Genomic DNA, 24,836 nt, shown 5'->3' on the forward strand with positions numbered 1-24,836 from the left:
TTCTCGAACTTGGCGGCCAGCTTTTGCGTTTGCCGTTACTTTCCAACGCAACCGAACGGCGAACCCTGTCCTTTTAAGTGTTGTTCAAACGGCTCCATGTAACTCGCTCGTGAACGACAAAATTAACAGAGACGGCTGCGAAAGAACGTGCGAATTAAAAACGCTGGGATTTTCATATCCCAGCGTTTAACCTCTTTGAACGCTCGTGCTGATTTCTACGTTCTACGTGCATCACGCAAGAACGTTGGACAGTTGCAAGTTTGTCCGAAATTTATCTACACGAAGTAATTCGCGTTTCGACAATTTTTCTTTTCATCTGCGGATTATCGTCTTTTGTATTCTTAACTGTACCGCAAATCACTGCAATCGTTGTGCAAGACGTGAAAAATGTGAAAAATGTTAAAGAACAGTCTCTTGCCAAACGAGATTCGTTGGAAACGCAGCAATGCGCTCCAATACGCTTGTTATGCAACAGCGAATAGCGCAGACTACCGAAATAAACAAAGAAGAAATATCTTTCTCGTAAATTCAGAATCGATATTCAGAATGTAAGAAGGAAAATTACCTTTAAGGTAAATTTTTTTAAAATAAATCTCTTTTTATGCGTGCGCATAATGATATGTAACAAATGGAATCGGATAATTTACGCAGATATATTTGCGCTACTCAATTAAAGTTGAATACTTTTTATAGGCAAAGCCAACTTTCAGTTTGCGAGCGCGAAAGCGAGAACATGGATTTATATATCCAGCCGCAAGATAGATAGTGCCATCTTTGAAATCCACTTTCACGGATAAATGAAAACTTGCTGAACTTACATCTCGTGCCACTTTGCATACATCTGAAAAGTTTTATGGAAATTAAAATTTCCTCGACAGCCAGTTCTCTCTACCGCGAGACTTCAATTGGCTGGCCGGAAACGCAGTTTCGGCTCTTGCGCTTTAATTAACGCGGCGAATCAAGATCGTATTATTATTAATGGATACCTCTTTACATGGAGTGATGTTAAATTGTCGTATTGTTGGGTAATGTATAACGTATTATTATTTATTATGGATTTCACGCGAAAGATTTATGAAAACGTTTCCTACGTAATTAATCGCTACGTTGAATCGTACCCGACAGATATTATCATCGTTAATTTGACGGCGGTGTTGACGGTTGCAGAAATATAATGAAGTAATATGCGACAAGACCCACGCACGAGTAAAATGCGACGCGTAAAAATTGAACTGAAGAGAGAAATCTGCAATAAATGAGCAAAGAAATGTTCACATCACTGTGATTTACTTGCGCGTAAGATGCTAAACGAGCGATATGTAATAAAATTTTATCCAAACAAATTCGCGGCCAGTGAGTTTCAATCTCATAGAAATGTTTCTCATCAAAATAAACTGTACAGTAGTCACGACGAGCATTAAATATTAATAAGACTCGTGTTAAGAAAAATTTCAATTCGATCTCTTTTCATTTAATTCTCCACTACCGAGAGAATGGATAGCATCCTATACAGTACATCCCTCTTTAAACCAACCAACATACCATATTTTTCAACAAAATAAACAAAAGCTAATATATCCCTCTCTCTCTCTCTCTCTCTCTCTCTCTCTCTCTCTCTCTCTCTCTCTCTCTCTCTCTCTCTCTCCTCCCTCTCTCACTCAGTTTTACTTTCAGATTTCGTTCATCAAAGAATTGCTGAGTCACAACAGATCTCATAATCGTAAAATCTAGAAACATGCCTCATTCGACCTACATAATCCTAAGAGGTATAATTTGTACACTAGACGACATATTCGTCGCGTTGAGATAATGGAATTATGTAAAAGAATTCAATATCTATATTCCATTCAGGTCAAGTAGTGTAAGATATAATATAGATGTAGCAAACTATTTCCCTTGTTGAAGAATATCGCTGTGAGAACCAACTCGATGAAAGAGAGAGAGAGAGAGAGAGAGAGAGAGAGAGAGAGAGGAGAGAGAGAGAGAGAGAGAGAGAGAGAGAGAGAGAGAGAGATCTTGCTGTGTTTAGAAAGTTGATACTCGGTATCGGGATAGTTAGATGTACACTATAATCTAAAAATCCTATTGTATCGTAGAAGATTAACGTGAAATTAATGTGAATTAATTGTGATCATTAATGCGATTAATGTGAATTAATGCGAAGGATAATCGTGAAGCAGAGAAATGAAAAGAAGAAAAAGAAAAACGCCTAAATCTAAAGCATTTTTTGAGAAATTTTGATTTTACATGGTAAGCAGTCTTGCTTACGCATTAGTCTTAAAGTACGTCTACGTCTATTGTAGATAATCCGATAAAATGTATATATATATATATATATATATATATATACTTGATATGCTCATATGAAATGAATCATCACACAGGACGTACTTCCTTATTCCTTTCCTTGCGTTTAATCTCCTAATCCTATGTGTGCTGCGGCTCTACTAGATTCTAACTCTGTAAACATTAATGGCGCAGTGAAAGTAACGAACGCGCGCCGCGCGACAGATTTGTTTCCACGCATGTAAACAGAGGTAAAATAAACACAAGCGAGCAACGCGCTGTCGAAGGACGCGACGAGAGATCAAGGCAAGGTCCGCGTCCGCGGCGCGGCGCGGCCGCAGCGGGTAGGCAGGCTCTCTCTCTCGCGCGCCGTGTCGTGTCCTCGATACGAACAAGGGGGTGAAGACTGGCGCTACGCTAGCGCGTAGCGCGCTAGCGGCCAGTCGCGCAGTTGAGCGCGAGACTTCGTCGGGGCAGCTTCAGTCGGGTGAATGTTTGTTTCTATTCGCCGATCGTCTGTCGCTCGTGTTATCTCGGAGACGACGTTTCGATTCCGCGAGCGACGGAGCGAGTCCGCGAGTTCGTTGCCAGTAGCAGTCGCGACCAGCACAGATCCGCGGCAAGAAAAGTGTGCGGCAGCTGAATCTCGCGCGTACCCCGTACGTGTACACGCACGAAACAAATCCGCGACCGTCATTCGAGCCGCACTTTTCGAGGACGAGTCAGGCAGAGAGTTTACGAATACTGCGCGCGGTAGGATTCTTCGCGGATCGTCTCTCTCTCTCTCTCTCTCTCTCTCTCTCTCTCTCTCTCTCTCTCTCTCTCTCTCTCTCTCTCTCCCCCCCTCTCTCCCCCCTCTCTCTCCCCCTCTCTCCCTTTCTCTCTCTCCTTTTTCTCTCTCTCTTTCTCTCTCTCTCTCTCTCTCTCTCCTCTCTCTCGGAACCGTTAAAACTCGGTCACGGTTGGGAGTGTAGCAGTGACGGTGGAGGCGGCGGCGATTTAACCTTTTCTTCGGAACCGTTGGTGTGTATGTGTTTACGATACGTTGTATCTTTAGTGAATGCTACTCTTGTGTTTATTTCGCTCGCGAGCAGGCGAGCCTCGCGAGATGCTCGAGAGAAGCGTTGATTCGGCGGACGCGCGCGTCAAGTCGGCGGCGGCGATTTAACGATAAAGCGCGAGAAGTTGCCTTTGTGCGCTAACGGATTCCCCATGTTGTGTAGCTCAAAGCGTTCTACCGTAACGAACTTCACTCCTGACCAGTCCCGTGAAGAATGCCGATACTTTGCAACTTTTGTTTCAGCAGTTTCTCTTACTTTTCTCATCTCAGGAATCTGCTCTAGTTTCGCAAATCATCGATAACTTGTGGACGAGCCAGAAATATATTCCTCAGACAGTCTCCGACTTTATCGTATACGCATCACGGGTGAGAATCTGAGAAGCCGCTAAGAACCGTTCTCTGAACAACTTGGCTTTCTTTATATGACGAGAGAGAGAGAGAGAGAGAGAGAGAGAGAGAGAGAGAGAGAGAGAGAGAGAGAGAGAGAGAGAGAGATTGATCCGCGATTATCGGCTTGGCACGAAGCCAATCCGTGCTTCACATCCGCGCAAACGATCCGCGCGATCGATTCCTGATCGTAAACTCTTGCCGAGAATCCACTCTCGCCGCGGTGGATATCGCGAAGAATCACAGTCCGTCCGGCGGGGAATAGCATCGACGCTTGATTACGAAATTTCGCGAGAATTCAATTTTCAGCTGTGTTAATTCGCCCTTTCCCCCTTCCCCTTCCCGTAAGCTGCGGTCGAAACCGGACTTTTTCAACTCTCTTTCAGATTAAATTTCCGTTTCCGTGAACTCGCGGCGTTTCCAACTTTCTCTCGCGAAAAAACAAGAATAAAGTCGCCCACAGGAAACATTCAGTCAGCGGTAAAATTTTCGTTATACCGAAGAGCTCAGCTCGCTTTCGACCGTGTATTGCAACTTTTGCGGAGGCCAAAATTGCTCCAACGTGTCCGTGCGGGCAAGCTATCCGTGTATCGCGTATTTGTCGTACCGACGAATATATATCGTATCGACGAATGCTTAGAAAACACGTCGCGGCGGTCTGCTGGGCGTCCTTTTTTTACGACGCAAGCGCGTCGTCTGTCCTTGAACAGGTTCAGGAAGAGGGATCGCACGAGCTACAGGACGATTCACCGTCGTTCGGTGGCGCGCGCGCGCGCGCGCGCGACGCACCTCTTCTCGCTCGCTCACACTCGCTTACTCACTTTACGACGAAAAGTCTCGGTGACGACACCGGCGTTCTAAGACTTTCTACTCCTCTCACCTCACCGGTAATTCCGTTCACGCGTGTGTGCGCGCGCGCGCGCACACGCGTGATATCACGAGACGACGACGACGACGACGACGACGACTGCAACGGTGTATACGTGAAATCGCGCGCGGGATCGTATGCGGTCTCAGCGACAGCCTGTAGCTCAACAGCTGCTGCTGTTCGCCGCGTAAGGGAAAAGCGAACGAGCGAGCGAGAGAGAGCGAGCCAGCGAGCCAGCCAGCCAGCCAGCCCCAAACCAGACCGCGGCGCGTTGCGTTTCGGGTCTTTGTGAAACGACATTCGACCATGCGGCTCTTTGGGATCTCCTGGAAACGATGGCCCGCCAGCGGAATAGGTGAGTGCGCAAAAACCTCCCGGCGAAGACTGCGATCCAATTTCGCGCGTCGCCGCCATTTTTCCCAACGAGTTTCTTACCGCGGCTGAAATTTTCTCTGTACATAGTAGGAGGTGACCGTTTCTTTCCTTTTTTTATTTTCTTTTTTATTTATAAGGAACGAAAGGTGCGTGACCGTATAAACTCTGCCCGCATTACTTCCCATCAGTATCGCTGCGTCGTGTAGCAGCGGGAACCCGCTTATTGTTTGGACGTAATATTGATAATAAAAAATCGATTAAACAGAAATCGATCGTTGATAAAATATCAATTTGCTGCATCTCTTGTGTACGCAATACTGTGTGGCACTGTTTTCGGGAATATACACATTGTGACTTTCGTCGGCAGCGCAGTATAATAATACGCTGCCGAATTAGAGAATGGTAGACAGTCGGCCGATGTTTTAAGATTCGAATAAGAAACGTGACGTAAGTACTTTTTTTACTAAGTATTTATGCCGGTAAATAGTCAGGCCAGAAATGAATAATTGATACGATTTAGATCGTTTGTAAATGCGCTTGTGAATCATAAACATCTTTTGTTTTGTGGATGCGTGTCATGAATAATAAATAAGCGAAACGCGTGTACACATCGTGTACGCACAATTGAGATCGGTGGAAAAAAAATGACAAATTCTACATACTGCGTTTTGCCAATATTGATTCAGAGATGTAACGTCCCTTCGATTTTTCATGTATTAATAAAGTGTACACACGCCAGTTTTCTCCGTTGAGAAGTCAGAGAATCGAATGAGATTCGAATCGTTGTACGTTCAATAAATTTTGCACACGTGTCTGTCATACGTGCGTTTAATCGCATTTAGGAACGGTAATATTTAAAAGAAACGGATCCGTTTTTCCGTTTCCGGACAAGTTCTTTCAAACAGATAGGGGAAGAGAGAGAGAGAGAGAGAGAGAGAGTATGCGTCTCTTGGTATAAGAAAAATGGCGCGCAACGTGTACAACTGGTGTGATTAAATGGAAACTCGGGTTCGCTGTCTTCACCGCTGATAAATCGCGTCTTCGGAATGAGACTGGCGAGACTCAGAAATGTAACAGTTCCCCTAAAACCGTAGTATTTGATGGACGGAATTTACGAGAGCAATTAAATTACATGATTTTCAGAAATGCAATGTTATCACATATCTCGTCATCGTAGTAAATTTTGATGAAATTGGAATATTTTTACGAAAAATATTTGTTATACATATGACAATCTGTCGATGCGTGTGAATATTTTTGGTAACATCAACTCTTGTGTCGCGCACTCTGCAAAATTTTTATTTTCTCTTCTTTCCGAACGTGTTCATATTTTTTCACAACAACTCTACGAAAATGAATGCGGTAAGTACCAATTGATTCCGATGTTCTCGCAAACTGGGTGTTCCGACTGGATGTGTCGGTCTTATTCCGCTGACACGAAATACGTAGAATTGTTTCTACCGGTGTAACAAGATTGCGTCAACCGTTGCGTATCTTTATCGCCAAGTCGGTGGAAGTGCACCGAGATGACGTGCTTGCCGACTTCGCAGCAAGTTACGTTGTAATCTTCTTACACTGCAGAAACGTCGAAACTTGAACGCGCGTCGGTCGCCGTCAATAAACCATTAGCACGAACATAAACTAAAAGCTATACAGCGCCGGCAGCGCTCTCGAGTTTTTGACCTAAATTCGCACTCGAGAGAAAAATCTGACCGTCGCGACGAAACGGTCGCTCGAATTATTTAACGGCGGTTAACTATATTTTGTGCGAAAAATGTAATTATTTATCATTTATTTCATTTTATTTATATATCACACGTCATTGCGGCAAGACTGATATGTACGCGACGACACTATGACGTATCGCGTCGTGTTTACATACTTATAAGGATTAAAATAAATAAATAAATTCTCTCCGTGCGAGAAATAAAGATTGACATTTTGTCTATTGAGAAAATTATAGCGGGAATGATATTTGGAATTTGCAACTATTATGATTTTTAAATTTGACAAAAATCTAATCGCGGTAAACGTGGACGGATTATTTTCAATTATATGCGTATAGAGATATAGAGCAAATAATAATGACTTTTTGAGCCGCCCAATTTTAGATTCAAATTTAATTGGAATATCGGCAAATAGATTTTACATATTAATATGAGGTTATTATTCGATGCGCTCTTTTTCCCCGTCAATAAAATATTTTTCTTTCTGTTTATTTATGTGTATATATATATATATTTTTTTTTTTGCTGCATACTCAATAGCTCGGAGAGAGGATAACGATGATGATAAAATACCAGCAAAGATGCGATCGTTGTGCGATAGATGTGTGTTTAGTCAAGCGTTATGCCATTCAATCGATCTAAGCTGGTATATTTATCTTGCTACCGTTCTTCCGGTACCGAAAAAAAGTCACAATGGACTGCTATCGCGAAATTGGTTATTTGCTGCGGAGAAAATTGGAAAAGCTGGACAGTCTGGTTGTAAAATAACCATCGTCGTTAAGCAGAACGCGTGTTATTCCGTGACGATTTCTTTTTACTAGCGAGCGATCGTGTTATTCGAGCACTTTTTGCGAAAATACACATGTGCGTTTGTAATTAGAAGAAAAAAACCGAGGGATTTCCAGCGGCGAATTTTCATCCGGTCGGATGACCTTTCGTCGTGCGTGGAAAGCCGGGGTCGCGCACCGCTGGGAACAATTTCTATGTTCGCATTCGCGTAATTGATAGATAATACAGGTAATGCATGATAATTAAACCGCACTTGGTTGCATCACGATTAAATGCGATGATGTTGCTTGCGCGTTACCCAGTTTTCTATGCATGAGCGATTATAAAACGCGACAGGAATTAATCGGCACATCATTATGGCATTTGGCACGTTTAATACTTTCGTCACACTCTCTCTCTCTCTCTCTCTCTCTCTCTCTCTCTCTCTCTCTCTCTTCCCTCCCGTTCATTTTATCGTCTTCCTTCATCCTCCATCGAAATGAAAACCACCATTTGAAAACGTCCACCAAATATGTTCAACAAAAATTGCGTGTTATTAGATCTTCCGCGATCTAATATCGCGGTTATTAAAACAAATGGTTGTCGCGCAATTACCTGAACAAGTGATTTTTACACTCGAGATTTTTATACACGGCACAAATGACCTATCGTCGTGACCTATCGTGAATTCGAGGAGAGGCAAGCTATGTACATGCAAGTTCTACAGTTATGTTAATGTTTCGAAATATGCGTGAAATATTGCATTTATGCAACCCGTCCGAGTTCCACTTTGGTCCATTTTCACGCGGATCTTTCTCTTAAAAGGGTTATTCTCCATAAAGGGTCCGCGTAAGTAAGCAAGAGGAAAGTAAATGTAATGTACGCGTATTTACGTAGCGCTGTGAACCTTTCTGAATATCATAAGAAATTGAGCGTTTCAATATCATAGGGTAGTTGCCGAGGATAATTGCGCGTGTCCTTTTTGCGCAAAGTGCGCGCAAAGCTATCTCGCGTACTCGCGCGAGCCGAAGCCGCGCATGCGGCGAACGATTAAAAGCGCGCGTGAACCTGAATTACGTACGTTCACCTGAAATTCCCGAGCTCGTTCGCTCACAAAGGCGACCGTATTAACGCGTGCGCGCGCACGCGCGCGCGCGTCACGGTCATCGCCGCGTCATTTCGCTTGCGACTCTTGTCGCGCGCGCGCGCGCGCGCGCGGCGTTGCTTGCTTTTCCGTTCACGAACGAGCGCAGCGGCAATAATTGCTTTCGCCGCATTGTGCGACGACGCAATCGTTTCTCGTATCGAAGGTTTTCTTTGAGGAAACGGCGCGCTTCTAGGAGCGGCGCTTTGTGGGTTACCGTGGAACGCGCGCGTTGGAGGACACGTTATACGAGTTGTGTGTATCTTAATGCACACACTCGAGTCCCACTTCGGGCGTGCCAGCGTTTTCTCATTTCACCGCGAGACTGTTATACGCCGCTGCGAAATATCGCGCGCCGCGCTCTCCGCGCTGCACCGCGAACGTTTACTTCGGTGTTTAATTATTTGTGACGTTAAAGCATTTTCCCGAGAGTTGCCCGAGAGTTATATATATTGTATTGTCTTCCGCTGCTTAGGGTCAAAATTCTGCACACAGGTGCAGGTGTCGTCTTTAGCGAGCGATACACACAGTGTTGATGATTTTTGTTGTGTCAACCGACGCATCATTCGGTGTGAGGAAAATTTCGAAGAGAAAAATGTGAAGAAAATACCAAAGTGTCGAGATGAAAGAAGACTGCTCTGTTACCCGCCAAGTATCTTATGATCTCTTATGATACGCGTGCGCGTAGGAAGGAACAACTTTTTTCATCGAGTTTCGATGAGTATAACAACGAGAGTTGAGTGCGCGAGCTACGCTTACATTTTAAGGACACGGCCCGTACACACGTACATGTAGATCGTCCCGACGAACTTAGCCGCGGAATCTCCGCCGGTTTAATTTAACTTTTCTTCAGTGGGCGCGCGCGCGCGCTAACGAACAAATTAAGCCCCAATTTGCATGCGGGCTCGCGCTGGCGATCCGCTGGCGACGACGACGACGACGACGACGACGACGACGCACTTTCCGACCTGGTCGCGCGGTCTTCTTTTTTCCACTCTTCCGCCCCTTTTTTCCTCGTCCTCCAGGCCGTAATTGCCAATCACGATTATCGTCTTTCACGCAACACGAAATCGCAACACGAACCGGCGCGCGAGCGCTTCGTACATAAGGCACTCGACGCGAGCGCGATATCGTCCGTATCTGTTCGTGTCAGAGTCTCTTTATTATTTCTTCGTAAAGCCGATAAAGCGACGACAAGCCCGATCGGAAGAGTCTCAAGCGCGATCGCGCACTTTTCCTTTTCTTTTTTTTCCTTTTCTTTTCTTTTCTTTTCTTTCTATTCTTTCCTCTTTCTTTTCAGCAAATGAGTTATTCGACACTCGGTGAATAATGACAGGTGTCGACCGATGCGAGATTCAGCGTCCTGATAACGTACGTACGGCGAACCTAACCGAAGCCGAAAGGGATTTATCGTATTCACTTTTCAACGCGAAAATCGGTTGTATTCTGGTCGTCAACGGAATTTTCACAGTGTTGATACATCCTTTTTTCTTGTTTTTTTTTTTTTCTTTTGGTTTCTTTTTCCGATGTGGGGAAACGCTATCTCATACATCTCTTTGTTCGTACGATGAAACTAATTGTACGTTGTAGTCGGCGAGCATTCAACGAGCAGAAACTGAATCACTTTTAATGCGAAAATTTGAATCCGATGGAGAGACGGAAGGTGGCGTCACACTCTTTCCTTTATTCGAAAGACTGCTTTTCACAGTTTTATCCATTGAGTAAATGGAGCGAGAATCGAATCGTCGTAAATGGTAAACGGCCGTTAATAGATAAATCACATTGAAACGCGGCGTAACGTGGCGTTCGCGGTTCGCCATAATTTTTATTTAATTTTTATTTAATTGGCATACACTTAGTCTCTCTCTCTCTCTCTCTCTCTCTCTCTCTCTCTCGTGAGACGCGTATTCCGACCGAATCTTGCAGTAGTAGTAAAAAAGAAAAGAAATGGGGAGGAAGAAAGAGGGATGAGGTGGAAAACGATCGAGCCCAAAGTTTTGCAGCGTGGCAGCATCCTGTGAATTTAATCTTTTATTATTATCTCGCCGAGGAATTTAATTAATCCGTTTGCAATCAACGGATAACAATTTGTACACTTTGCACCGAGGTGAAATGCATTCTTCTTTCATTCTGCGCTCTTTTCTGCGTTCCATAACGTTTTCAATCGAGCTAAAAATACTGGCGATACGATCGTCTCTCCATCTCGAGGGAGTCCCTCCAGAGAGATATACGCGATTTAATTTTACCGTGGATAAACATCGCATTTCGCGCGCAATAGCATTTTCCTCTGCACAATAGGAATTAATTATAAAGAAAATATAAGGGATTATACATGTCTGAGGTAGGGAACTGCTTCGTGTTCGCGGGAAATGCTTCTCCTTTGCAATAAAAAGGACATTTCTCGCTCTCTGGAGGTATTTGTACCAGAGGCGAGAGGCGAGAGAGAGAGAGAGAGAGAGAGAGAGAAAGAGAGAGAGGGGGGGGGCGTGTGCGGAAGAATATTAAAAAACTTTTTACCAAAGGCGCGTGGCCTAGATAAAAAGACCACGTGGTGAAGTCGGTGAACGATAGAGAGAGTTGGATTTCGACTTGCCCCTCGCTCACGTATTTGCTCCTCGGTGCACGTTCTATGAGATGAAGCGTCCTCGTGATACCAGAGGTATATACTACTATTCAAATGTACGAGAATAATATTGATGCGGTGTTTCACGCTGCTTCATCGATACGTTAACATAGTCGAGTTTATGGATCTCGTCGCGTTGCAATCTTTGGCTCTTTATCGGGCCGCGCGTTACGTGCTGAAACACGATCGCGCTCGGCAGGGCTCGATAAGCGCCACGGAGCGCCACGGAGCGCCACGGAGATAAAGATAATTCACACAGAAATGTTGATTGTTACATCGTGCGCGCAGAGGAGGTTGCTAATAGCTGCTAGTAATCGTTAGTATCGCTCGTCATACGTTTAGTCGCTCCCGCGTGCGCGGCGCGCGGCCACGGCGCGGGCATTAAGAATCGATACGCGAGCGCGCTTCTCGGCGTGACTCCTTTTGTAACGTGCCGCTTGGTACGAGGCGAACAGCTGATGCGCTGCGTAAACATGTACATACACACATGTACGTACGCTGGATGGAGCATTTTTCTCTTAAGAGTAGCGCGAGAGCAATTCGAGGAGTAGTAGATAGTGAGTTGTAGACAGCTTCAACGTCATCAACAGACACGGCAAGGGGGAAGTAAAATTTTGTAGGTTACAAATAGCTAGTGCGAATATAGAAAACACGAGGGAAATTCTGTCACCTGTAGGTGTGCTCTTTCCCTTATTGCGAACAAAATGAGGGATTGAGGCACGGTTCATTGATCATGAGGAAAAAAGGAAGGAGAAGCTAACAAGTTGATTTAACCGAAACATCTTCTTCTTATCTTTCTTATCATGTCGTCTCGTGAACATCCTTAGTTTCTAGTCGCAACGGTTAAGTTAATGGCAGGATGGCGACGAGAAATGGTATTTCCTACGATAATAAATCAATGTAAATTAATGCAAATAATAGAGATTCTGCTCGCGCGATAATAGCTTTAACGTTCCCATCAAAATTAAGGCAAAATTGAATACAAACGGCCTTATAATAAGTTTGTGTTACGTGACGGTGAGGGCAACGACCTCACAGAAACAAGTAGGACAAGAATGATGACCTATGAATAAGTAAGCTTTAGACGTTTTTATCGACGTCTTATCGATAATATTGTTGGCGTCGATGTTATGTTGCAACGAGGTTTTCTATTTCTTCTTCTTATTACTAGATGTACTTACCATGATATGTACTAGAAAGACGCGAAAAGCTTTCTTTCGCTTTTGAACATTTAAGCAATTCTATACGTGTGTGTTTCTTTGTTATTTGTACATTAATTAAATCTAAATTTTGCAAAATTAATAAGTTACACGATGATATTGGACAGCGTGCTAGTGCGAAACCTATTATTACCGATATAACAACAAACAAATTAATCGGTTATCTGAGTGCGGCAAAGTCGTTTGCGTGCACAGCCGTTTATTAAAGATTAGCGAGTACGTTATTGCTGAGTACCTAACCGGTAATTAAACCCCGGTTTCCATTCCGCCGATGAAATTAACTCTTTAGATATTTTATAAATTCACCGCACGCATATACATTGAAGCAAGACTCACAATTGTTATCACCTTCAATGATAAAACGTCAGACTAGGTTATACATCTTTGTTACTTCCTTCTTCTTTCAATTATCTCTCCGTACTTTCGATCCGTACTTTAGAAACGTTTGTACACGTGGATCTGTGCATGTCTCAGATCTGGTAACGTTACATTTTTCACCGAACAGTGTGCCACTTTGATACCGCATTGTTGAACGTGAACTTTGCATCGGACTAAATAATACTTGGCGCTAAATGGGTAGTTATATGAATAGAGGTATATATATATATAACCTTCTTCTTTATTCACTCCCGGAGTGTAATCTATCCTATTCGTAGGGAATTGCAAAATTTGTTAGCCACGTAATCTATTAAAATGAGATCCGCGTTATAAACGCGGCGGCGCTTCCGCGCTGCAGAGGCGAAGAATAAACATCGGTATTACATTAATTTGAAATTAACATTAAGCGGGTTTCGCGGGCGACGGTGAGATATAATGCGGTGTGTAGCCTTTTACCGGTGTTTAATTACGACCGTATCATCCCAAGTTTTCGCGTCGCTAATTACTGCACGTAAATTAGCGCGGAATTTATTTCGACGTAACGAATTTAAAGTGCGAAGAATCGGAAATGTTTCCGAAACGCATAAATACTAGTCTTACAAAGTTACGAGTCGAGCATCCTGGGCATCCTGATTCTACTCGTAACTTTATCTTCTTTCGACTCCAACACTTTTCGTGTCTTTTTTTTTCCTGTTCTGTCACGATATTCATAGGTGGAGTAAGTGAAGTACGAAAACATCGTATTACGTATTACATCGTTGCGTACGTACTGTGCAATCAATCGAGATATATCGAGGTACGATATTCTCCGTACCGCGCAGACGTGCGCACACAAAGCAGCGCAGTTTCTATGTATCACTCGCGGCGAAAGGTTAAAGGTACATACAACGCGGATAAGTATAAAATTAATTTCGTCAGCAGTGGCGTAGATTCGAGCAATAAAAGCGATCGCTGCCGTTATAAGCGCGAACGCCGTTAAAACGGAGAGGCTGTAATGAGAGTTACGAGCGGATTTTGGAAAAGCCGTAAATTTAATACTCTCGAATGCGCGCGTTTGAATTAAGCCGGTGCGCGCATACGTATCTCGACTCCAAGTACGATCCCTCATTGGCGGTTTGCGGCCGCAGACACCGCATTTAGCACAAGTTCGGCTTAAAATTCCAAAATACGCCTCCTAGCCGCTTAGTAGTCGGTTCTAGCCGAGTGTCATCGTTAGGTCATGCTTCTTCTCCGGACTTGTTTTGCTTTTCGCTAAGATCTCTACGTTTGCGCTATCGCGCGCTAATCAAAGGATATTATCGAAAAATGGGGGGATGCCCCAAGTGCACCTCTCCCAAAAGCTGCAGCTTCTCCCAGGAGAGAGGAAGAGAGACGGTACCTCCGGTAACCCGGGGTTGACTGTTGAAAAGTCGCTAATTAACAACGGGAGGGAATGCGTTACGTTGCACAATAGCCGAGAGTGAGTAGAGTTCTCCCCGGCGTTTTCATAGCACCGCCCGGCGTAATGCAATATCAAGTCGCTGCTTCGAAATCGACTTTGAGCTATACATATATATATATATATGTGTGTGTGTGTGTGTGTGTGTGTGTGCGGCATGTTCGTTATTATTCCTGGCGTATTTCGCTCGAAGGCTCGAAAGCGCGGTATCTTGCGCGATGCACCTTGCTATGAAAAGTGCATGGCAGATGTTAATGCCGGAACAGCACGCGGCCGGTGCAGTTGGTTCGCGCTGCAGCGACGCGGGCGTGATCATTACGTCGTTTCCCTCGGGAGGGATGGCGGCCGGTCGCATTTTTCGCAGAAAATGGAGCCACGCTCTCGATCGTTAGGTCCAAGAAAGTGCGCTTAAACCAAGAAGGTTGTTAAACCATCTCTCGAGCTGGCTCTAGCTCGAGCCACCGCATGTTGCGCATTGTCCGCAGACCATGCGATCGAAGAGCATCCATCGCATCCGCGCGACTGCACTTTGTTCTTTATCTCGTGCTCGCGTTCATCCCGGATGGGATTTGTTGCAGGCTTACTGTATCAATTTCCAGGTGGCCCGATGTAATAGGGCGGATCGATAGCGAGTAGCTCTTTGAGCGGATCTGTAAACGCATCGTTGTACACGCACCGCCAGAAACTTTGAGCTATACGATTACGGGGAGATGCGCGCAGGGTGTATCTGGGTACGACCATAGCTGTGAATTTATTCCCAGGAAAAGCGATACGCTTCGCTGCTACGCACTGTCCGCGACGCCGCCTGCGCAGCTTTCCGATGCATAACGATGTAACCGCGCGATTCGTTCCCTCCCCTCCCCCCCCTCCCTCTTGGTAATAACGACCGAATGTAACGTATAGCACCTGTTAACACGGTTGCTACGGTTCCGCGTAAATACCGACCTAATTATTATTTATCGAGTGAAGCGCACGAGAGAACAAACACACACACATACACATACATATGACACGCGCGCGGCTCGTCGTTTGATGACACATTCGCGACACTCCTAGAATTAATTAACCATTTTTTACCGACGGACAAAACCGTCCCGGCCGTTAACGAGCAATTTGAGGTCGCTTAGTGCAGGTACCTAATTAAAAAATTTCAGGTTCAGCCGACGCCCGTTTCCGCGCGTAGACGCGGTGTAAACGCGAGAACAACGTGTGTGACTCGTTTTCTACCCTCTACCCCAAATTAGTTTGCGAGCGCACTTGTATTTAATGCCTCCTTCTTGACCTGGAAACGCCGCTGCTTGCGGCTGAAACCGCCGCCGTTTAACAGGTTATCACAAAGGACTAATTAATACGATAACAGAATTGAAATGAATTTTTCCCCAGGTCCTGCTGCTCGGTCGAGAGCAGCTCCGATAACACGCCACGGTCCTGATAACGGCAGGTTTCATCTATTCTCTCTCTTTTTCAACGACTGCGCGCGCACGCGCGCGGGACTAGATTAGATTAGAAATTTTTAATTAACAACGCGCCGTCACACACGAGAGCGGTCCTGCCGTTATACACACACACACGCACACACGTTGTCGGTCCTGCTGCAGACAGCTGCAACGGCGTCGAGTTTCTGAAATTCTTATAACACTTTATCCTTCGACTCTCGCTCTCCGTATCAGTACGTCGTCAATGTTGGAGAACGATCCAATATCAATTTCACATTCTTGGAAAAGATGCAATGTTTCGCTTTTTGAGGGTAATAATTATTAAACAGTATCACAATTGTCGTAAACGAGAGAATAGTATATTACAAATTCCGACAATACAGCAGAGTTATTCTGATGTGCGCAAATAATAAAAAAATTCAGTTACAAGAGTCTTCGCATCCACCCATCTCTCTATTTTATAAACTATGTCATAAAAATGCAGAGAAACACGTCTCGTTCTGTATGTGGTTTTAAATATTTTGGTAATATCGCGCAAATTCTTTTCAACGCATTTTAATCGCATACTGATTTCGTTGCAATCGCAGTTTTGTTAAGAGCGTTCAGAAAAGCGCATTGATTGCTGTCTCCAAACTGAATTTGTGATATTTCAACCAGTAAAACGATCCACCGCGTCATCCGGCACGCGCAGTCGTGCAAATTTTATACTTTTTGAATATCTCTCTCCCAATGTGTACACTTAATTGTAGTGACATGCCATTCACATACGCACGCACACACGCACGCACACACGCACGCACGCACGCACGCACGCACGCACGCACGCACGCACGCACACACACACACGCGCATGCACGTACACACAACACACACACACACACACCACCACCACCACACGCACGCGGAGATATTGGAACGTCGAGGTATCAAAAATGCAATTTTTTGTCGACACGAGATAGTCCGTTTTGAGCTGTCTGCTATAGCTCCCCAAATAAAAATATAATCTCTTTTTCAAAACAAAGCTTTTACCGTTCTAGGACATATATGACGTTGTAGCGACAAATCTCTAGTCTTCCTTGTTCATCATGCGGGTTATTATGAGAGTGACGTAAAATGTTTCGTCGACTGAATTCGGCGAGAAAACGGAAAGAAACATTGCCACGCAGCAGAAATCGCAAACGGTAAATCGCAACAATTTCGAGTTTCTCTCTAATATCCCGCGCTGCCTTACGATTATTTATATTCCAAATGAAAGATGTACAAAATCGCCGCGCAATCTACGTTCGACGCGTGCGAGGAATATGCACGCCGCGCGCGATTCAATATCGAATATTTTTTCGCTGACTGCACTGGAACTGGAGAGGGGGAGGGGTCCACGATTTCGTTGGCGTTTTGCGCGTCGCCAATCTATCGCTGCGTGATATTACTCGTAATAACCGCGGAAAGATCGGGAGAGTACGTGGAGCCGGGAGGGGACGCGGTGAGAATAGAATGCCGCCTGGCAAAATATGATAGCGGCTTTAAACCGCATGAGACTTCTTTCGCGCTCCCCTCCTAAGAAAAACAACGGTTAGGAGGAGCAGGAACGCGCGCGCTTTCTAGCTGACTCGCGGCCGCGTTTCTATAGCCGCGCGTTATCCGTCGCGCTCGATGGCACGCGATATATCTTCTTTCGCACGGCGGAATCTGCGCCACGGTTACGCCCCGCCCCGCCCCGCTCCGCCCCGGTGTAATATCTTGGAAACGGAGAATCTATTTCCCCGCGAGGAAATGCATACGTACCACCGCTCTCTACCGCCCGGCCGCGCGCAAAACTTTGCGTCTTCTTTTAATTCCTTTCAAATCAATCGATCCTTCCTTTACATTCCACTCTTCAGACTTTCCGATCTGATCTGAAACGATCTGAAACGACGTCGGAGAAGGTGCGTCGGAAATGAAGAAAATGCTCGGGGGGAATCTTTTTCCTCACGAGAGGCATCTTCTTCTCATCAAGAGATAACTTTGCCTTTGCGCTCGGCACTCTTTACAGCGTGTTGTTGCGCAACGTGACTAACGCATCGTTACGTTTTGTTATATGCCTGCGATAAAATTCCTGGGGAGAAATAACCGATAAAATAAGATTATCGGCCCAAATATACAAACGCGTTGTCGCTTTGCCCATACTCGTTGCCCATACGCGATTACGTCAAAGTATGGACAATGAAATTGTAGACGGTTGTCTAAAGAAATGCAAAATTGCTCGACGTGAAGACGCGTGTGGTTGTGGTGTCTTTGTGGGATAATAAATTCATCGCAATTTGTGGCGCCGCACGCTGTGTTGTAGGCGTGTGTTGTAGTAGGCAAGAGGGACGAAAAGAAATTTCGTCGGTAATCGATATTCCGCGTGTGATCATCCGCGACACATCTTCGGTATCTTCTCTGCGGTCACCTCGGCCTGAAGATTCCATTCCACAGCTATAAACGTTGCACTTTACGGATAAGTTTGGCGAACAATCGCGGTGCAATTTGGTGCGCGAAAAGAGCGCGCGGGCCCACGCAAGGCAGAGTTTGTTCCCTCGACGACTAACTTTCGAGTTTCTCCGGGTCTCCGGGATGGCGCGAGCGCGCACGTGTGTGCGTACGCGTGCGTAGGCGAATTTCCACGCACACACTTTCAAGATATCCGGCGGCCATCTGGACCCAGTTTCCACCTGGTACCCTAGCTGTGTGCTTACCCGCTGGCGCATAACTTACTCAACTTACTCGCCTTCCTTCGTACCATCCAAAGCTGACCGGAGTTATCGGTTATCTAGACCAGGCGAAAAACCTTTCGAGATCTCGTCAAACTCTCCCCTCCTCCCCGCAAACAGTCCCCGCTGCTGGACAGCGATTGATCCGACAACGGGGGGATTACCGCGCGAGCCTTATTTTCCTGAATAATCGTCGACTAGAGAGGCGACAGGACAGACTCTCGCCTCCACCGCGGTCGCACACAGTCTGCAATGGTATTTTTCACAAATTTGCATCGACACATTATTCGCAACATTATCAATTATGTTCAGTACATCGTGAAATTTGGACGTAAAAACGTCGTTGGCGTTTGTGCATGTGAATAGCAGAACAGAAAGGAAGTTTCAACATAATATATTATAATTAATTCATATTTGGAAATTCACCAATATTCTACGCAATCGGATTTCGACGTAGCAGTAATCGATTTGAAATATTATTATAAATATTGGAAAACTGTTCGACGAAGCATCATGGATCATTTCGTTTCCTACAAGCGTATACGCAAATTGTGCGAACATTATATGCATTGCGCAATCCTATAATAACGTCATATGGCTTTTGCGCAAGGACAAGTAACATCGTTAATACTCCGCAACCTACCACAAACTAGCTGCAGCTACTTTTACCTTTTAGCTGTCTTTTATTAACCATTTTCAACAATTGGACCTAATGGAGCGTATATAATAGAACGCGCGGATACGAAAAGTAATATAACGCTTTGTACCAAAGTTACAAAATGTCTCTACTGAAAATATTTCCACACATGTTCTCACTTTGCTCAGGAATAGCCTCATTTATCCGTTTATCGAATGGTTCTCGTTTCCGTTTATTATCGGAAATTTACATCGTTACGCATTATAACAAATGAAAAGAAAAAAGGGAATATTCCACTTACAATTTCAATATTTCGCCTTTCGGTAGCGGCATTTTCCCTTTTTATTTATCCATAAACGAGCCTTAACGATATTGAGAGAGAGAGAGAGAGAGAGAGAGAGAGAGAGAGAGAGAGAGAGAGAAAAAGAGAGAAAGAACATCGTCCTCGGCAAGTTTCCATTATCTAACGGTTTCAAAACGTATCTGCGAACAAAAGGAAAGTATCAATGACATTCATAACCGATATCATAGAAATGAAAAGGAGAGGAGAGGAGAGGGAAATAGAAACTCGCGCGTACGTACGGTAGAGACGCGCAGCGGTGCGTCGTAAATCAGAAATTACATCGTCTTCGGGGGGATGCCAGTTGGAAAGATGGGCGAATATCTGTGGATATCGTCTTACAAATTGAAAATGCTTGTTCGCAACTCGACTTGACCTCGTTACTACACATCAGCCAATTTCTCGCCTCAAATTCCACGCTCTAACGCTCTATCGCGGAGAAGTGGTGCTCGCGGCGCAACGCTCATCAGTGCGCTCGTCGCGGGAAAAACGACAGGAGCTTTTTGCAGAGGGAAGATTTACGGATTAATTCGACGAAGAAATCCCGTTGTCGCGCGCGCGCTATCTCCGTTATCACCGTCGTTCTCCTCCACATCCTAATTTACATCCGTGTGTACGCGCGAAAGCTCTCGCTTGGCCGGCGGCTGAGGTATCTCTCGGGATGCTTCCTGCTTCATTTTTCGTGGTTGCACGGGCCATAATGGGCGCACATACGCGACGGCACTCGCGGAACCGTGAATATTTATGAGGTATTCGAGGGAAGGAAGGAAGGAAAGAAGGAAGGAAGGAATGAAGGAAGGAAGGATGAAAAATCACTGGCAAATCCGCGACGGGCTTTGTGCGGCTCCGCGCGAGTCAAGAGTTCATCGGGGGGATGCGTCGCGAACGATTGCCGGAGACGTCTATCCGAGAGGACGGCGTAACGCGCGCGATGTATCTCGCCTTCGGGCGAGCGCGAGAACTGTTATTTCCGGAAAAGAAGTGATACCGATAGGGAGCTGGATGATAAACCGAAGGCTCCGGCTAGCGAGAGAGACAGAGACGGAGACAGAGAGAGAGAGAGAGAGAGAGAGAGAGAGAGAGAGAAAAAAGTCCGCCTTATACCGAGAGATCGTCGCGAGTCGAAAATTAATCGTTCATTTTTAGTGCAATGTCGCGCGCGCGCGCGTGTGTATGTGTGTGTGTGTGTGTGTGTGTGTCACTGCGTGATGCGTGTAAAGAGGAGAAAATTCATGGAATAACGTCGCGGTGAATCGCAATGATTTATCGGCCGCGTACGTTCGGTCAGGCGATGCATAAATATTACCATTTTGTAATCGCAGATTTGCCACTTGTTGCGGAAAATTAATGTTCACGTTACATGTTGCATCGTGGGGCTGAACGATGTCAAAGATATATTCGCGCTCTTTACGACTATTCACAGTGAAATCGACATCTTGTCGCGACGCGACGCGACACGACGACGTCGAGGAAAAAACGAGAAAGGATAAATCGCCGCACCGCGTGTGTATATGCACACGCGAGATGTATTTCCCTCATCTTCCTTCCAAACCGCGCAAGTTGAGACTGTCTGTTCTCATTTTCGAGTATATCGATTTCAAGTATACAGCGATTCGGGTCGTTTGGACAAATTTACGACGATTTACGACGTTTGGCACGATGCGCCAATCACACTCAGTCATGATCCGAAGCGAGTAAAGCAACCGACCCGGCGACATTTTTGCGTTTATCATCCGTTTGCGTATGATTGCGCTTGACTTTTTAGTACCGATAGGTTTGTGGAACAGGATGTGAAAGCTTCGGGGCTTTGACATCCTGTTCCACAAACGGGGGTGAGGCGGCGACACACACGGAGATAGCCGCGGGTGTGTATATCGGCAAGAATGACTAGATCGTGCGTAAAATATTCGAGAGAAATTACTTTTTCTTCTTTCTTTCCTCTTTAACGTCCTCTTCTTCCTGTAATAATATAAGAAACGCGCAAGATATCGGGCATAGGCAAGGAAAAGTGGACAACGACGACAAGGAACTCGTATCGTTTTCAGCGTTTTCGGAGAATCAAATGTGTTACCTGCGTCTATCCATAATAATATTCCATAATAATATCCATGATAAAATTAGCGCAGAATTGCACGATTCGAAGGTAATATTAAATATATATAAATATATCAATCACAATATATACATGTCGACTGGCGAAATTATTAAAATACACCAATTAAACATTTATAATAATTAAATAATAATTAAAATATACACACGCCACGCGCAAAGCGAAAAAGGAAAGCCGGCTATAAAGCAGGCCTCCAAATTCGCCGTATTAAATGCAAACAGTCAGGCAATTCGAAATATAAACATTTGCTCGCGGTTCTATATGTTCTAAATATAATGGACCCCCTCTCGCGGTGGCGCAATAATTGCTATATCGCCACCGTGTCCCGCGCTCCAATCGTCGTAAATGTCTCTCCCGTAATGGCTCTCTCGTCGTTGCGAGCGGACGGTCGGTATACGCGCGTATCTCTGTTAACAATTACAGAACTTCATAGGGAACGAGCAATTCCGCTGCAGCACAGGGGCGGAAAGAGAGAGGTACACACACACACACACACACACACACACACACAGAGAGAGAGAGGGAGGGGGGAATGAACTCGGCAAAATCTTCGAAGCGTGGCGATATTTCAGCGGCCAACGGAGAAATTCTCATACACAAACGTCGAAATTGCGATATCGGGGCTCGGTATAACGAGCTAATTGAGGCGCAGAGCGCATCCCCGAGTGCACAGGGTGACTCTCCAACTTTGGTGATGCATTTGTTTATTTGCTCGTCCGAGAGCTGGCCGATTCCCCCTCCCCTCTCTCTCTCTCTCTCTCTCTCCCTCATTCGCGATATAATGCTCCGGGAAATGTCCGATCTTAATTGCCCGGCATTTTCCCCGCGTACGTTCGTTATCATGCTCTACCGAGGCCGGTTTACTAATCGTATTGGATTCTCATGTGCGATCAACCGTAACGCATTACGTACTCGGCAAGATGCATCGTCGTTCTTCAGCATTGAGTTTCGTACGATGGCTCTCAGTGGGAAAGAATAATGCGACGCACACGCTGGAATTAAAAGGATGAGAGATAACCTTCTGCGAATTTGTCAAAAATAACAAGTAAAAGTACTTGAAACAGAAGAATGTGGAGTAAAAAAGTTGAAAGAGTCCAAGTGATTCGCGCAACCTCACAATTTGCGTAATCGAACATTAAAGTGAAGTTCAAACGAGCGATTTGTCAGATTTCCATGGCTTCGAAGATCCCCTCAATTTCTCTTAAAATCTCCATCGAGCTATATAGTTTTTCTCGCCGCGGTTTCTTTAAAAGCCCGATCAGGATCAGCGCAATCATATTGGAAATGACGTCAAAAGTGAGATATCACGCGTGATTTTTTGTCGTGATATAACAGAGTGAACTCGTAAAACACGCCACTAGCATGCTTTTTTTTTCTTCATTCCTTTATTGATAAACGATCATACGGTCGTACATTCCGATATGCTGTATGTTTTCGACTGAAATATTCTCTTTTATAATTAATTATATTTTTCAGTTGTTTATTACATATCACCAGCGAGGAGAGAGGGAGAGAGAGGGAGAGAGAGAGAGAGAGAGAGAGAGAGAGAGAGAAGAGGGGGAGGGGAGAAGAAGGCTTTATACATTACAGCGCACTTTACAGAAAGAATGTTTCGTATCTTTGAAACGTGATTATACGATAACATTAAATTTCTGAAATTGAAATATATACGTATCAATTAAGATACAGTTAGGATACAATTAAGACAGTAAGAAAGTAATAATACTGCATTGTAAACGTTATTTCAGCTAATATAAATGTTATTGAGCAAGGGGATTCATTTACCGTACTAATTAAGTCGATTAGCTTGCTATCTTTCTCGGACTATCTGATTGTAGAATTTTTAGAAGAGAGGATAATCGAAAAAGCCGATCCGTCCGTTCCCATCGAACAGTTCCATAACTCACAGCTTCCACTTCCGCCCTTTGCTCTTTCCTCCTTTCAAACTTTTAATCACTCGGCTTAACAACGTTAAAATCAACATCTTTTCAAGCTCGCTTTTACGCAACTTTGAATTCTGATTACTTGGCGGGTCGCGCAGCTCGCTGACGACGAATCTTTCAGTACGAAATGTTGGTGCGAAAAAATGCGATGGATCGTGCGATAAATATTTCATGTCGATAAAATCTAAAGTTTATTCGGAGTTTGACGGTTATATGTGTGTATCTGGCATCATATTTTAGTGTCAAATTTGACTATCGTCGTACGTTCCTTCGAGACGCTGTGAAAGACACTCTGCGAAGATAAACGTGTATAGCAACTGCGATAAAACCAACGTGAAACGTAACGTAAGCGATACGAGCTTGCGGAAAATATTATTCGCCTCGGTCGGGTCTTTATCTTTGGACCAAGTACCAATTTTCGGGCAATCAAGAAATCCCCGTCAGGGGATCTCGGCGGCTCCGCCATTCGAACTTCAAAGGGGATCTCGGTCGCTCTCCTCTTCCTCCCCCCTACGCTTTTTTTCTCTTGCCTTCTCTTTCCTTCCCTTTTACGCAGGTAAAATCAAGAGGCGACTCCACTTTTCGTACGCGAGTTCAGTTATAATTATACGCGCGGCGAATTACGTCTACGCGCTTTATGCAGATTTTATGCGAGCCGTTTAATTAAAGGATTTAGATGCTTCTTCCTGCGCGTTTTAAGGCGTGTTGCGTTGTTCATCATATTTTTTTTACATGCAGTCGAAAGAGAGGGGGAGAGGGCGAGATACCGCAAGAGCGCGCCGCTCCGAGAGACGTTGCAGTGCACAAAAATATTCAATACCCTCTTGTCAGACAGTTAGTGAAATATTGCGCTCGCGGGCGGTATTTCGCCGTGCAATGCACGAGAGAGAGAGAGAGAGAGAGAGAGCAACTTACCGCGACCCGTTACAGCGGTTTTCACGGAATACTTGATCGCGCGACGACACGGGCGGCGCGATTGTTCACGATCGCGCCGGGCGAAAGTCGTGTCGGAGTAATTACGTCCTCGGAATTTCGCCGGCGACAGATCCGATGACTAATTGGATGCGAATTATTTGGCTACCTACCTCGTTCTCGTCGTGGTTACATGACATCGCCTCCAAGATTCCACAATGGCGCGCGCGGGGGGAAAACTTTTGCGACGCGCGCGCTTTTGCCGAACGCTGAGGAAATTAATTAGACGGCATTTTATCTCCCGGTTTGTTCTTCAAAGAAAAAGTCGTATCTAAAACTCGTTTATTTTTTTCTCTTACACAGAAGAGAAGCAAGTTTTTGCAAGCTTGTGCTTTTCGTCCACATGGTTTCGCACACATGCCTTCGATATGCTTCCTTATATATAATATCAC

At 44.9% G+C, this 24,836-nt stretch overlaps 1 protein-coding gene across 6 annotated transcripts in view; it reads left to right on the top strand.

Moving 5' to 3' along the window:
* The first annotated feature begins 2,704 nt into the window (after window positions 1–2,704).
* Window positions 2,705–24,836, top strand: part of Lapsyn (Leucine-rich repeat activity-regulated protein at synapses) — a 62,649-nt gene continuing 40,517 nt past the window's right edge. Inside the window, exons 1-3 of one of the 6 annotated variants that reach the window (XM_025304886.1) lie at window positions 2,722–3,039; window positions 3,617–3,712; window positions 4,444–4,956. In XM_025304886.1, coding sequence (XP_025160671.1) covers window positions 4,908–4,956 — 49 coding nt within the window. In that variant the 5' untranslated portion in view covers window positions 2,722–3,039; window positions 3,617–3,712; window positions 4,444–4,907. The other 5 variants (XM_011152391.2, XM_011152392.2, XM_011152393.2 and 2 more) reach the window with 5 other exon arrangements.

This window comes from Harpegnathos saltator, unplaced genomic scaffold, assembly GCF_003227715.2.
Source record: "Harpegnathos saltator strain DR-91 unplaced genomic scaffold, Hsal_v8.6 scaffold657, whole genome shotgun sequence".
NCBI lineage: Eukaryota > Metazoa > Arthropoda > Insecta > Hymenoptera > Formicidae > Harpegnathos > Harpegnathos saltator.